We start from the raw sequence: 14,289 nt of genomic DNA on the forward strand, positions 1-14,289 counted from the left end.
CAGGGCCTACAAGGACTGTGACAATCCAAGAAGCTGATGCAATCACGGGTAAATTCTGTCCTATAGCTGCTTTCACTGTGCTGTTTGTTTCCTCCACAGAACCACAGAATTCCCTCACTGGGCACGGGGATCCCAGCGACAGGACTCCGGGAGGCGCCGGAACTCGGGAAGCCCTGGGGTCTTGTCAGAGTTAGCCCTGACCCACCCTGCTCTCCGGGAGCCCAGGGACACGGGGTCCCTCTGCCCGCAGGACCCTCGCAGCCCAGGAAGGAGGGGGGTGGCCTTACCTTACTGTACAGCACATCCAGCCAGTAATCAGCCACCTTGGCAACAGAGCCATACACTTCTTCAAGCGTGCTGCCCTTGAGGAAGGCCTCGAACACCGAGGACTGGAAGATCTTAATCAGTTGCAGCTCCCCTCGGCGTTTGATCTCGAAGCCCTTTAGCTCAGCCAGGGAACCGTCCTCATTGAAGACAGCGTATCTGGAATCACAGGCAAGCATGGCAGTGAACGGGAGCCCGGGATGTTGGCTGTGTGCCACCAGCCCTCCACCCAACCCTCTCCTCTAGCATCCGCCAGGCAGCAAACATCTCTCCACCCCGAGGCTCCTGCTTCTGACAGAAGAACGACAGAAGGGCCTGCAGCCTGTGCAGCTAGAATCAAACAGGTAGAGAGCAGAGCTGGTAGTATTTGTGTCTCCAAACTGAATCAAAAAGGTCAAAAAAACAGAACTACTCCCATCTGGCTTCCTGGTCTACTTCCTGGATGGGTTAAGTCTCATCCGTTCGTTTTGTTCCCAAACACGAAGGCTGTGGGATTCCCACCTCTTCTTCAGTTTCTTGCCTTCTTCCTTGGAGGCTGGAAGGATCATGGCAAGGTAGGGTCCGTCAACCTCGAAAAAGATGCTGTTCTCCGAGCGGGTGACATACGTGAGTGAGGATGGCTCGGTCAGCTCCTGGTACTGATCATTGGTGAAGCCTTCCTGCAAAACGAGGGGAAGGGGGGCTGCCTTACTCCCAACCATTCTGGAAGTGACAGCTACCCTCCGAGGACTGGCTGGACCAGCAAACTGGGGCTCTTCTGTACAATGGACACCACTCAGCCAGGGAAAGAGTTCACGTTCGGACACGTCAGACATGGAAGAACCAAAACGCATTCTGCTAAGTCCAGAAGTTTATACGACTTGTTTCCATTCACAGGACATTCTGGAAAAGGCAGAATTATTATTGCAGAGAACACACTGGGTAGCCAGAGTCTGGAGCTGATGATAAAGGAGCGGCACTTGGGAACTGTTCTGTGTTGCTGTGCGATGGAAACATGACTCTATGTGTGGGTCAAAACCCACAGAACTGCACTCTACGAAGAGTGAATTTTACTGTAAGCAAAGTTAAAAGCATTCACCCAGGATACTGGGCAACCCCAAAAGGGACTGCAGACTGGAAGAAGACACGAGCCCAGCTGTGTTCTGTGTAGAATCCCGCTGAAGGGCTGACTTGTCACTCTGGCAAACCGTCCTGATGGGGTAGTACAGACCAAAGACAGAAACACTACACACACTGTGCTGTAGCTGCTAAGTTCACTGCACGTGATGGCACAATCCTGACGCCCCTGCGCACATACACTAGGGCTCAACAAATGAAGGACAGGCTTCTCACTGCAGGAGGAAGAAGTTACTAATGAGGAAAGGGGACTAGACTGGGGCCAGACAGATCACGCAGACAGAAAGATAAATCCAGCTGCATGTGTGGACGAGGGGGGCATCGGGCATACACATCTCTCCTGGCTCAATCGGCCAGGAGCAGCCAGGAGCACCAACAGCCACAGCAAGGAGCATCTGCACCTGATCTTGGTTTCCAACACCCTCTCCAATAAAAGGAACCTGGCTCCTTAGAGAAACAGCTAATTCTAGGGCTGGGACTGGGAAACTCAAGATGAGGCTGGAGCACCTTACAGGCCCAGGAAGTAAGACAGTGCTGTTTAAAAAAAAGCCCCAAACCTGAACCCAAACCACAGAACAGAGGCATGTGTCAAGAATATGTGGGCAAATGGGAAGGAGCCCCCAGCAGCCAGAGGAACAAGCGAGGTCACAAAACACAGCAGGACACGACTAAGTACATTGCTAAGCGGGGGTTAACTGGAAAAGAAGGGTGACAACGCCTCCTTACGGAAGGGTTCCCATTAACACCTGCACCAGGAACGTGGGAAAGAGGGAGCCGCCACAGGGGAAAGCACACAGAACCAGCAACAGACACTCAAACCAGTGAAAATTAGGGAGATACAGAACACCTGCACCGTCTCAAGTATCTCCTCCAGCATTCACTCAAGGCTCTGGTACTTTTAACACGCAGCCAGACTGACACTCCTCCCCGGGGGTGTGGGGAGGTGTGGGCTCCACGACTCGATGTCTCACTCCTGCAGCAGCGGGAAGGGGAGCAGGACAGTGGGCGGGACGGGGGAGGGGAGGCCAGAAGTGCAGATCCCAACAGCAAGCAGCAACAGGATGAAACACAGGGCACATCACCTTTGGCACTCCTTCAAAAATGCTAACAACCTCATTCTAATGACAGAAACAACAAACAAATCCAAATGAGAGGCAGTAAACAAAACTGGAGGCCAGTACTCCTTGAAGACAGGGAGCTGCCAGCCTGGAGGGCTGAGGAGACAGGACCAGCACGCCCAGCACGGAGCCCAGGAGACGCAGGAAATGCAAATAAAGACTCTGGCTTGGTTACGGTGTTGTGTTAACGTGAATTCCTTAGTTCTGATCACCGTGCCAGGGCTTACAGATGCTAACATTAGAAGAAGCAGGCTGAAGGATATATACAAATCTCTGTCCTACTGTTAGGACTCTTCTGTAAGTCTAACACTATTTCAAAATAAAAAGTTAAAAGCGGAACAGTCGGACACTGTGCTAAAGGGGAAGACTCACCCCAGTGCGAGCACAGCACTCTGTACAGATCCTTGGGCTACAGAAAAACCTGAATGGCACAGGCAGGCTGGTCTGATGTTCGGAAGGTGACAGGCAAGCTTGAGAGACTACACAGTCCCCCTCCCAAGTCCCCGTCAGAGTCGGGGTACCAGGAATCCAGGCCCAGACAGCAGGCCCTCCCTGGAGACCCAGGCTCACCTTGACCATGATGTTTAACATGGCCCCAGGGTAGGAAATGGTCACCTTGGGCTTTTTTACACTGGTCGTTTTGATGACAAAGTTTTCAGGGAAGCTGTTGGGCAGGACGCACCATATTCCATCTGTGTCCAGCTCCAAGGGCCTCCTTCGAGAAACAGAGAAACGAGGCCACATGGATACTGGACCATGGCCTTCACGTAGGGAGAACCCGGTGTGAAGGCCCTTCCTGGCCATGGACCCATGAAACACAGTGCGCACCTACTTGTTCCCCGCCCCCGCCCCACAGCCCCCCGTCCAGGCTGTCCACTCCCAGCAGCCGACCAGAGCGCAGTGCTCACCCAATCTGCTCGATCAGCTCCCGAGCCTGGGTGATGATGTTGGCCCCCGTGAAGCAGACGATGCCTGCCATCTCCATGGAGTACCAGCGAGCCCTGAGAAAGAGAGTCACAGCCTGGGGCACCAGTGGGGCTCCCCTCAAAGGGTCACTAGAGGAGGTGAGGGGAAGGGCACCGAGAAGGGGACATCGGAAGCAGGGCAGGAGACCCACGGAGGAATTGAGCTCGGTGCTGGGGACACTCCTCTGCCCTCCTTCCAGGTGCAGGGCTGGAAGATGCAGCAGCTCTCTCATCACCAGCCCAGGTGGCCGCGCGTCCTCCTGAGTCCCTTCCACTGTCCCCAGATCCATCTCGTGCCCTCTCCATCTCCCAGACCCCACGCGCATCCTCACCTCTCAAGGAAAACACAAGCCCGCGGACGCCCTCGGACGCCCTTGGCTTCCCGCCAGACACCTGGCCCACTGCCCCCAAACCAAGTCGTATTGGGAGGCGTCAGGCGACCCGACGCCCGCCCCTCCTGCCCCTGAGGACTCCACTCTAGCCCTGCTTTCCACCCTCCTTCTCTGCCATTAGAAAGCAACAAAAACTAGGGGTGCCTGGGTGGCTCAGTCCGTTAAGTGTCCGACTCTTGGCTTTAGCTCAGGTCGTGACCTCAGGGTTGTGGGATTGAGGCCCACGCTGGGCTCCATGCTCAGCCGGGAATCAGCTTGAGAATCTCCCTCCCTCTGCCCCTCCTCCCCCCCCACCCCCCGACTGCACACACACATAAGCATGCGTACACTCTCTCTCTCGAATAAATAAACCTTAAAAAAAAAAGGCAACAAAAAATAAAACAACTTTCCCTCAACCCTAATCCCTAGTGCCCCGTACTTCTCCTTCTCCAGAGTCAACATGCTGACCCTCCCCAGTGGCCAGGCCTCCACGACCTGCTCCCCGAAAGGCCCTCACTCACCATTCAGATCCCCCCTCGTCCCATGTACGTCAGAAACAGTCCACCGTGGCTTTAAGCAACGCCCCCACCCGGCCTTCCTGACTCCTCAGGTGGCTTCACACCTCGTATTAGTCATGCGGTGTTGCTTGGTGACTGTCCGGGCCCTCTCCACAGCCTCCCATCACATAAACATACTGGAAACTACCACGTCACTGTCTCCCGCCCAAGACACAGAGCCGACATGTCTGTGGCACGGCTGCCGTCGGCACCCCAGACTCTCCGCGTCAGTGTGGCCCCACCCTCCCACCCCCGGGCCCAGCCAGCGGTCTCCCGCCTCCCCAAGCACGAGGCCTGCAGGCGCCAACTCCCCCGACTCAGGCCCCAGGCAGGAACGTACCCCCTGCGCATGACGTAGCCGTAGAAGGAGTTGAGGATGCACTTGTGTGCCAGCTGCAGGGAGTCGTACAGCACCTCCATGTTCTTGCAGCGCTTCACTTCCGCTGCGTCGCCCAGCTCCACGGCCGCGGAGAGCTTCTTTTTCCACACCTAGGACCACACAGAGACCAATTGCCTTGTAGGTTCTTCCAGCTCACACTCTACGTAGTCAGTGGCCCAACGTTTTAATAGTTTGAAAATTTCAAATCTATAGAAAACTTCCAAAACTAATACAACGGAAGACCACAGACATGAGAAGAAAAACCACTGCTGACCCTGGGCCACGTTTCCCTTACCCCGTTCTCTGTACGGGCAGAGCCCGTTGGAAGGTGCACACATCAGGACCTGGCCCCCCTGAAGACTCCAGCACACAATTCATAGGAATAAAGGCATTTTACATAACCAAAACACGATTACTGCCCCTGAGAAACATAACAAGGGTACAGGATCCACACATCCCTCCCAGGTCTGCACAACCCGCAACCCTGCAGCCAGGCCAGAACCACACACGGCTCCACAAGTCCCGAGTCACTCGTCACCTAGCACTGCCCGGTTGTGCTAGGTTACTTAGCACAAGGCAGATGTCCTGAAACAAGTTCTGAACACAAAAGAACTTTTATTTCTTGTGAGACCAAGGACGAGGAGAAAATACTACAGTAACCCACTTGGACAACTCAGACTTGGGGCAACATCAGCCTCCTGGGACAAAACCCAGAACCCAACAGTGAGCCAGAGAAACAAAGGAAACCCAAGTCCGAGACAAACAACAGAGGAAGGGGCTTCACGCCACCCAAGAGGCCCAGGGGCTCCCAATACACACCCTGTTATTCACTGGACTCTGACTTAATGCCGTGGACAAGCTGAGTTACAGGTCTTCTCCAACAACAGAACTCAGAAACCACTGACAGGCAGAGAGCAAAGTGCACACCAATAAAGACAACATCTCAGCATTACAACTGACTCACGAGCCTATCGATGGACCAACACCTGCTTATCAGATCCTGTACCAAGCACTGGAAGACGGAAACAATAAAGCTAACGAAGGACCTCGTGCTATTCTAAATAGTTGTAATGGAAATGTTCTTTACACTGTGGCGGTCATTACACACGTATACATTACACATATGTTTTTGTCAAAATCCACAGAACTGCCCACGTTGAAGGGTGACCAGCATGGGCACTCGGGGGGCACCTGAACTCACTCCTGCCCAAGCTGCACGTCTGTCCCTGCTCGCTAACTTGGATGCTGTCACAGTGGTCAAACATTTGATGCTTCCCTTTCTGCTTTAGAACACCTGACCTTCACTTCCCTGGCTGATGCATTTCAAGTACCTAGAGGAGCACCTGGCAAAGAACAGACAATAAACATCTGGAATGAATGAAAGACTCTCCAGAATTTGATCCAACTAGAAGCCATGGATCACGAATGCTGGGCCTGGGGGTGCCCGACCCCAGTCCCACCCAGTGCCAGCCCAGGGGGGCACATGGTGACACCTGGCCTTCACACCTCCTGAAATGCTGAGCCCGAAAGACAAGGCTGGAGGACATCTCCCCCAGCATGTGGGTGAGACTTACACTGGCAGATTAGCTCTACCTGCTTCACTGTGAGGAAGCAAGTCTTCGCTAGCAGAACTGTAGGGTGGGTTTCCGTGATGGGACTGGCTGTTCTGAGGCCAAGATGTCCCAGGATGAGGAGCCAGGCCTATCTGTGTCTGTATTAACCGGACTTAGGGTAACGAGAGCTACTCAAGAGGCCCCTAATAAGAGCAACTGACAAAAAACCACAGAGAAGGCCATAAATATTTCAGCAAACTCGCCATCCAATATGAGAAGAAAAGTTTCTTGAAGGTATGATATTTAAAGAACAAAACAATTAAGATATTTACTGAATGCCTACCATGTACCAGGTACTGTGTTAAACTCCAAAGAACGAGACACACTCACTACACTTTTAGTTCTTGTCTGAAGAGAGACAGAAATAAAAGACTTAACAGTTGCTTAATTGAAACAAATGAGATGGGACCGCAGCCCCTCAAAAGATTGAAAATTAAATTACCGTAAGACCCGGCAATGCCACTTTGGGTACACACTCAAATGAACCGAAAGCAGGGACTTGAGGAGCTATTTGCACACCCATATTCACAGAAGCCAAAATTTGGACGCGACCCAGTGCCCGTGGACAGACGAAGGATGAACAGAACGTGGGGCGTACACACAACGGACTACCATTCAGCGTCAGAAGGAAGGAACGTCCAACACCTGCCACAACATGGATGAACGTCGAGGACTCGATGCTGAGGGAAATGAGCCGGTCATAACCAGACACTGTGTGATCCCACTAACCCAAGGGCCCTACAGGAGTTAAACCCCGAGACAGAAAGTAGGATGGGGGGTTACTGTTATGTGGGTGCAGAGTTTTAGTTCCGTCAAATGAAGAGTTCTGGAGAGGGTGGGGTGGTGGCCGCACAGCAGTGTGAATGTCCTCAATGCTGCAGAATTGTGTGCTTAGAAACGTTGAGTTTTATGTTATGTCTATTTTACCACACTAAAAAACCAGCAAAAAAAGGTAGTAATTATAAAATGTGATGACAAGAGTCTGTCAGAGCAGGGACCTTGCTGAGTCCAGCAGTGAAAGGTCTTTCAGAAGAAAGAACCCCATTCACCCAAGTATAAACCTACTATGTGTTATGATCACTGCGGAGTTGCTATGTACCTTCCTTGATCCTGCTGGAGGAAACGGTCAGTAAATCACACTCCTACTCCTCCCATCAGAAGCTGGCCACATGGCTGACACTGGACTCGTGCAGCCTGTTTCTACTCTGGCTGCTCACCTCCGGCTGCAGAGGGATGCAGTTCAGTTCCAATAAAATTTTATTTATAAAACGGCCTGCCCAGCCATAGTGTGCTGATCTCTGCTCTAAATAAATACTTCCAAAGCCATTGCTCACAACAGTTTCAAGGCCTCAGGCCTTTAATCCCTCAAAGCTGAAAACAACTGTGCATTCATTACTTTGCAAATGCATGAGAGCCCAGAGATAAAGGCCCTCTGAGGGCCTGCCTTTATTTGGGGTTCTGTGTCCCTGTTGTGTGCAGGTTGCCTCGCACTGAGGAGGCATGAGAAATGTGTGGGGTGCTCACACCGCGGGCCCAGCTGGGGGTTCTCATCTCAGAAATTCGACTCTGCTCTGACCTCACGAAGGTCAGACTCACCTTGTGGAGACCTTTGAACTCATACCGCCTGTCTCGGAAGGCACGCACCGTGTCCACGTAGAAGGAGTTCTCCCGCTGGCAGACGGTGGTGAGGCGCTCCTCCACCCTGGTCACGTGGATCTTCTTGTACGCCTTCCGGCAGTAATCTGAGGCACAGTCGAGATCAGGGGAGCATGAGAGACTCCACAGAGGAGGTAGCCAGGCCTCCTGGACATAGCCAAAGAAAGCTAGGAAGCAACAGACGCCAACCAGTGCAGCTTTCTAGGTTAACACTAAGGAGCAGAGAAGCCCGAAAGATACGTGCTGGTTCATCGTCTCAAAGGGCAGCCCCAGTGTGAATGCGCCAAAGTCCCCAAGAGCACAGGAAGGAGAAGTTCACAGTGATCTCATCCGGTGCAACATCCAGTTTAATGACCTCAGGCTGTGGCGTACCAGCATGGCCCAACAAAGGCCCAAGCCAGAGGAGGCACCGTGTTCAGAAGCCACTCACCTGACAGCCTCCGCTTCTCATATTTAGCCTGCTCCTCGCGTGATAGCTCGTGAAAGGCCCGGGCTGGGCCCTCTGTAGTCAAGGGAGGGAACTTCTCCGACTCCAGCTGGTGCTGGATCCGATGGTACTCGCTGCGGCTGGCTGGCACTAGGAGGGTGATAGAGGGAGTCCATGAGAGGGACCTGCACACCTGCTCCCCGCCGAGCCACCCTGCCCCTGCCCTGGGGCTGCACTCACTGAACTCGCCCCTCCACTGCCAGGCCATCTTCCTCTGGCAGTCTGCTCCCGGCTTGTTGAAGTCACAGGCAGCACACGTGGCCTCGTCCACCACGGCAGAGGGCTGCAGCAGGGTGGGAGGGGGATCAGTTAGGGCCTGCGCAGAAAGAGCTCGATTCTGATGTGGGAATCTGTCTCACCTGCAGGCGGTTCGTCAGGATGATGTTGGGGTACATGGCCCCCACGTCCAGGTGGTAGATGAGGGGACACTCTATTCTGTTTGGAACATCTTTCAGGGAGGTGAGCTTGGTCTTAATCTGGTCACACACCTAGGAGAAAGAACAAAGGAGTGGTGACCACGACAAAAACTGGAGACTGTACAGATGGTCACAAAGCAAGCACCATGGGTCCCAGAAGGATGGCGGACGATGGCCACCAACACCTGGAGGTATAGGAGCCTCGCAAGAAAAGACAGAGCCCTAAGGAGGACAGCATCTCGGGGAGCGGCAGCCTCTACCCCAGGGGCCCTTTGTGGTTGGGAGGAAACTGTGAAAGACTGCGGCCTTGCATGCAGAGAGTGTGGGACCGGGCTGGAGCGTCAACAGCACTCTTCCTGGGTGCCATTCGTGCCTGCACCGTGAGGGCATGGGACGCCCCGGCCTCAGCAACCCCTCACCTGACAGATGAGAAGGCTCAAGAGGTTAGTGGGGGCTCAAGCACAGGCCCCCTTAGCCCAAACGCTGTGTCCTGAACCTTCGTGTGAGACGGTCTCCAGCATTACTTTATAAACCAAAGAATCAGATTTGTTTCCAGAGGTTGAGCTGTTAGCCAAAAAATGCCTCCTGATCCCAAACACCTAGATAACCTGCACGAAACATGAGAACTATCCCTATAAACGCAGAACTGAGCTTCTAAGTTACCCTGAGAGGGCAAAGCACAGAGCGGACTCAGAACCAGGGCAGTGAGCTAATTTGGTGATGCCCGGTGTCGGGGTCCCCAGGACCACTCCCCAGGTGCACAATGACTCACAGAACTCAACCAGCCAAGGGAAAAGGCAAGCGGGGTGGAGGCAGGAGGAGGGCAGGCTCAAGCTGGGATGAGTTTAATTCTCCCAGCATCAAACCAGGACAACACTCACTAAGTGCCGTGGCGCCGGGACACTCACAGACCCAGCGCCCAGGGTTTTTACTGGGGGCGGGTCACGTAGCTCCTCTGCCCGCACACACCCAAACCACAAGAGAAGTAGGCACTCCGCGTGAACCAGTGTTAGCGCAAGTGAGTCAGGTTCACGAGGCGCTGCTGTCCAAGAAAGAGGAGAACCTGAGCCCCGAGTTTCCAGGCTCACACGCAGGTGCTCCCGAGGCCGGCCATCTGAGCCCGCGCTGTGAGCACCCCACACATTTCTCATGCCTCCTCAGTGTGAGGCAACCTGCACACAACAGGGACACAGAACCCCAAGTAAAGGCAGGCCCTCAGAGGTGACCTCCGTGAAAGGGTAAACTAGAATACGTCTGCCCACCAGAATCACATCTCTTCTGGATTCTTGCTGGAGAAAGTCTTCCCTGAGCAGCTGGCACCAGTCTGGTCCCTCCAGCAAGTGTGTGGTCTGGGAACCCGCTAGCCAAGGAACCACATGACAAGGGACCCCAGGCCAGAAACTGCACCAAAGCACTGACAGCCCCTGATGGGCCACCTAAGCCTCCCTGCTGAGTATAAATTCACATTCCAAACCACAGAGCGTGAGAGGGAACACCCCTATAACCCGCATGATCCCCACGACCAAGAGCAGACACAGTAGGAGGAGGCCCCGAGAACTTGAGAATACATCTCCTAAACGCGGGAAAACGAGCGTAAATAAAAATGCTGAAGACCAAAACTCTAGGACAAGAGTCCAGTTTAAAAACAAAAAAAATGAAGCAAACCGGAAAAAAAACAACAGAGCCTCCAGAAATAAAAATATTGTCCTAAAAAGTAAAAAAAGTCAGTGCAACTATATAAGGCTAAAGCTAATTGGCTTCTGATGGTCATGTATTTTTATCCACTCCCCAAAATGTAACACCGAGTTAAATCAGAGCACAGACGGGTACTGTCTGTTCATTCTGCACCAAATGTACACAACACCAAGGAACGCAACCCCCAAATCTGAGAACTAGTGTATCCACAAGTTAATCTAATAACCCAGCTAACCTCTGTGAAGGACCAGATGATAAATACTGTAGGTTTTGCGGCTACATATTCTGTCAGATGTTGCTTGTTTTTTATAACATTTTGAAAACGTGAGAACCATTCTTAGCTGGCTGGCTGCACGGGTGTCATGGGCTACGGTTCGCCCACCTCTGCTTTAAACCGTCAGGAGTAAACTGAAACACACCTAAATAGACATATGATTAACCAGGAGAGTAGCCACCTTTTTTAATGAAATATGTTAAATTTGATAGTCATGTGAGAAAAATTGCTTGAATGCAAAATTGCCCTTGGTATTAAAAAACTCTTTAAAACCCTCCAAAAAAGATAAAAAACACACCAGAAACCATGACTAAAAAGAGTACTTTCTACCCTATAGAACAGAACGTGCCAGAAGCGTTAATACCTTGTTTCTAGCTAAATTCTAGGCAAATGAATCATTAGGAGAATAGTTCCTCCATCCTTCTCCACCCTGAGGCATGTTCTGAAATCTACTAGGGAGGGAGAAGAGAGGGAAGGAGGCAAAGTTCCCAGAGGACACGCCCAGCGCCACCGTGACCCCCAGCTGGTCCCTCTTGTCAGCATCATGGGGACAGAATGGTCCCCGGGAAACAAAGCGATGAGCCTGTTGCCCTTTCCCTGAGGACCCTGGGCTGCCCTTTAGAACAGCACGGAGACGGCACGAGGGCCACACTCCCCGTCCTCCACGAGCCTGGTGCTGGGCTCCCCCAGGCGTCTGGAGGCCTCCGCTCAGCACACCTTGGTCTCAAGTTGCCACTTCTTCAACTTGAAAGTGGTGTCTGTTCCTTCTGAGGTGCTAACTCACATTTCGTTTTCAGCCTGGATGCTCCTCACAGGTTGTCCTTTGAGAGTTCCCGAGGCATATGGCACCTGGAGCTGACAACAGCTGCACAGCACTTCACAGTTTGCAGACTACACAAACACATTCTTACTTGAATTCTGCCTAGTGAGTCTGTTATGAAATGTTTCTCGAAATCAATCCTAAAACTGGTGAGAACTTCAAACCACGAGTCACTCAATATGCCACAGTGCTGAGCAGGGCCTAAAAGACACACCTGAGAAGTGCCAAGCCCAAAGAACAGGACCAGCAAGCTGGGAGGTACCTGGGGTCTCCAGGCATGGGGCACGTTGTCAGTGGTGCTTTCTGTTATTTGATGGGTGCTATGGTCACTATATTCTACTCTGTCACTTGTAGGAATGGACTCTCAGCATTTTTAAAATCTCCTTAACAACAAAAAATAAAAACCAATGGCTCCTCACTGCCTATAACATGAAGTCCAAATGAACTGGTCTTCAGACCCAGCACTCACCTCTGTCCCACATCCGCCCACCACGGTGTTCCAAGAGCGAGCTCAAGAGCCCTCCGCCTCCTTGGGAAACCCTCCTACCTCCCTACGTCAGGTCATTCGCTGTGACCACAACACTGTCCTGCTCCTCCCCCTGCCCCAACAAGACCAGAAGAGACCCTGTGTCCTGTCTCCGGGCCCAAGTACCAGCACCCAGGAGGTGCGTAACAAATATACTACTGAAAGAAGCCAGTCTACAAGGCAGGGCACGTGACAATGGTTTCTCCTGGCCTCCTGGAGCATTACCTCTTGGAAATTGGTGACCTGCTCCATGGGCACCTTCTCCTCTTCCTCGATGGCATGACGCATTGTCTTCTCCACCCGCTGCAGCAGGAAGTCAAAGGCAGCAGGGTTCTAGCACAAGTGACCAAGAGAGGACACGATAAGACGGGAAATGCCCTTGCACCAACCAGTCTACCCCCGGAGGGACGCTGGCAGAGAGGGCTCCACAGAAGCCGAGCACCTGCCCTGCAGCGCACTCGTCAAGGGCAGGCCAGACAAAGGAGGTCTGGTAAGGGGTCCACAGCGCGAGAGAGGGATGAGGGCTCTACTGCAGCCCTCACGAGTTCTGGGTCTGACCAAGCATTCACCAGGAAGACCAGGGAGGGGCTCACCATCCTGAACCTGCAGGGGATGTCACTGCGAAACACGCCTGACTCGAGGGCCTCCACGTGGCCACCCACATAGGTCTCGGCGTCCAGCACGTGACCGTCATCTGTCAGCTTGTTAAACTCCTGCTCCTGCTTGTTGGGGAAGATGATGTTGGCATGGAAGGCCTGCACCATCAACAAGGCCTCACACAGCGTCCCAGAGCCCTTCCGCAGCACCTATGGGGGGGAAACACCAGGCTTCAAATCACACGCCAAAATCCCACAGCTGCATCCACGTCAGCTGCCTGGGACCAGCTCCATTGGGAAGCGTGTGGAGAATGGCCCACGGGGCCAGGAGAGGCACTGACCTCATCAGGCTCCATGGGGATAATGGTGCAGAGAGCGAATATAAAGGGGTGCACATATTTCATGTACAGGTAGTACGTGGCCACTGCATCTGACACCGAGTACGTGGCCAGAGTCTGAGGAGAGAACATCAGAGAGTAAGAGCAACGAGGAGGCACGGAGGCACCCCAGCAGAACTAAAGGGGAGCAGAGTGAGGAAACACACGCACCTGCGGTTGCTCAGTGGCCATCCGGCACATGTCCTCGGGGTCCAGCTCCACAGGGTCGTAGCCCAGCTTGGCTTTGGCAGCCGCCTTGAGGTTGTGGCTGCCCACAGGAAGGTAACTGTCCCTCTTCACCCACCTGGGAACAGGAACAAGAGCAAAGGTCAGAGAGGACTCCAAGATGAAGCCCAGGAACCGTGACAGGTGGCAAAGCTGGACACACCCCAGAAAGACGTAGTCCTAACGGCACCCTGGAGATCTCCACTGAGACCCCACAGGGAGCAGACCTCTCACGAAGCCTTTCACCCAGATCCAGTCAGCCTCACGGATGTGCCCACGCGAGGAAATGCCAGGGCCGGTCCTCCGAGCCCCACGGCCTTCCCTTCCTACCTCACGGAGAAATATAAAGATGAGGGGTTGGGAACCCGCACCCTCCGGCCTCCCTCCACCCCTCCAGCTTGTCCTGTGGGTGCTGCTAGTCTGCCCTGCTCTCCCCCTCCCTCAGGCCCTATTTTTAAACTCCTATTCTCTCCTTACACAGTCTCTTCAGCATGGAAACTGGAAGCACCCTGTGCCCCTCACCCCCGTGCCCATCTCCACATCCTGCCCTCAACTCAGTCCCATGATGGACACAGCTGTGTCTCTGGCACCCATAACTCACTCTTAACTGCATCGAGTCTCACCTCCCTCGGCCTCCAAACTCTTGCCAACCTCGTCCCCAAAAATGCCCCCTGTGGCCTCCCAGGACTGCCGCCTCCTCTGAAGACCCCCACCTGTCCTTTACTTCTCTTCTTGAGAAACCGTTGATCACGATGCCCCATGTGAATGGGGTTC

General features: G+C 53.4%; 1 protein-coding gene across 2 annotated transcripts in view; it reads right to left on the reverse strand.

Annotated features, from left to right (window-relative positions):
* The window catches only part of POLE (DNA polymerase epsilon, catalytic subunit), a 47,562-nt gene that overhangs the window by 24,485 nt on the left and 8,788 nt on the right, over positions 1 to 14,289 (reverse strand). The window contains exons 13-25 of one of the 2 annotated variants that reach the window (XM_028095555.2): positions 13,462 to 13,594; positions 13,255 to 13,368; positions 12,911 to 13,123; positions 12,543 to 12,650; positions 8,946 to 9,074; positions 8,767 to 8,869; positions 8,530 to 8,676; positions 8,040 to 8,185; positions 4,792 to 4,940; positions 3,467 to 3,559; positions 3,129 to 3,273; positions 826 to 983; positions 288 to 483 (exon numbers count right to left, since the gene is read on the reverse strand). In XM_028095555.2, the coding sequence (XP_027951356.1) occupies positions 288 to 483; positions 826 to 983; positions 3,129 to 3,273; positions 3,467 to 3,559; positions 4,792 to 4,940; positions 8,040 to 8,185; positions 8,530 to 8,676; positions 8,767 to 8,869; positions 8,946 to 9,074; positions 12,543 to 12,650; positions 12,911 to 13,123; positions 13,255 to 13,368; positions 13,462 to 13,594 (1,834 nt within the window). The remainder of the gene's footprint in view (positions 1 to 287; positions 484 to 825; positions 984 to 3,128; positions 3,274 to 3,466; positions 3,560 to 4,791; positions 4,941 to 8,039; positions 8,186 to 8,529; positions 8,677 to 8,766; positions 8,870 to 8,945; positions 9,075 to 12,542; positions 12,651 to 12,910; positions 13,124 to 13,254; positions 13,369 to 13,461; positions 13,595 to 14,289) is intronic. The other variant, XM_088019732.1, reaches the window with a different exon arrangement.

Source organism: Eumetopias jubatus, unplaced genomic scaffold, assembly GCF_037043125.1.
Source record: "Eumetopias jubatus isolate StellerSeaLion01/CBP00866 unplaced genomic scaffold, mEumJub1_p1.0 scaffold_16, whole genome shotgun sequence".
Lineage (NCBI taxonomy): Eukaryota > Metazoa > Chordata > Mammalia > Carnivora > Otariidae > Eumetopias > Eumetopias jubatus.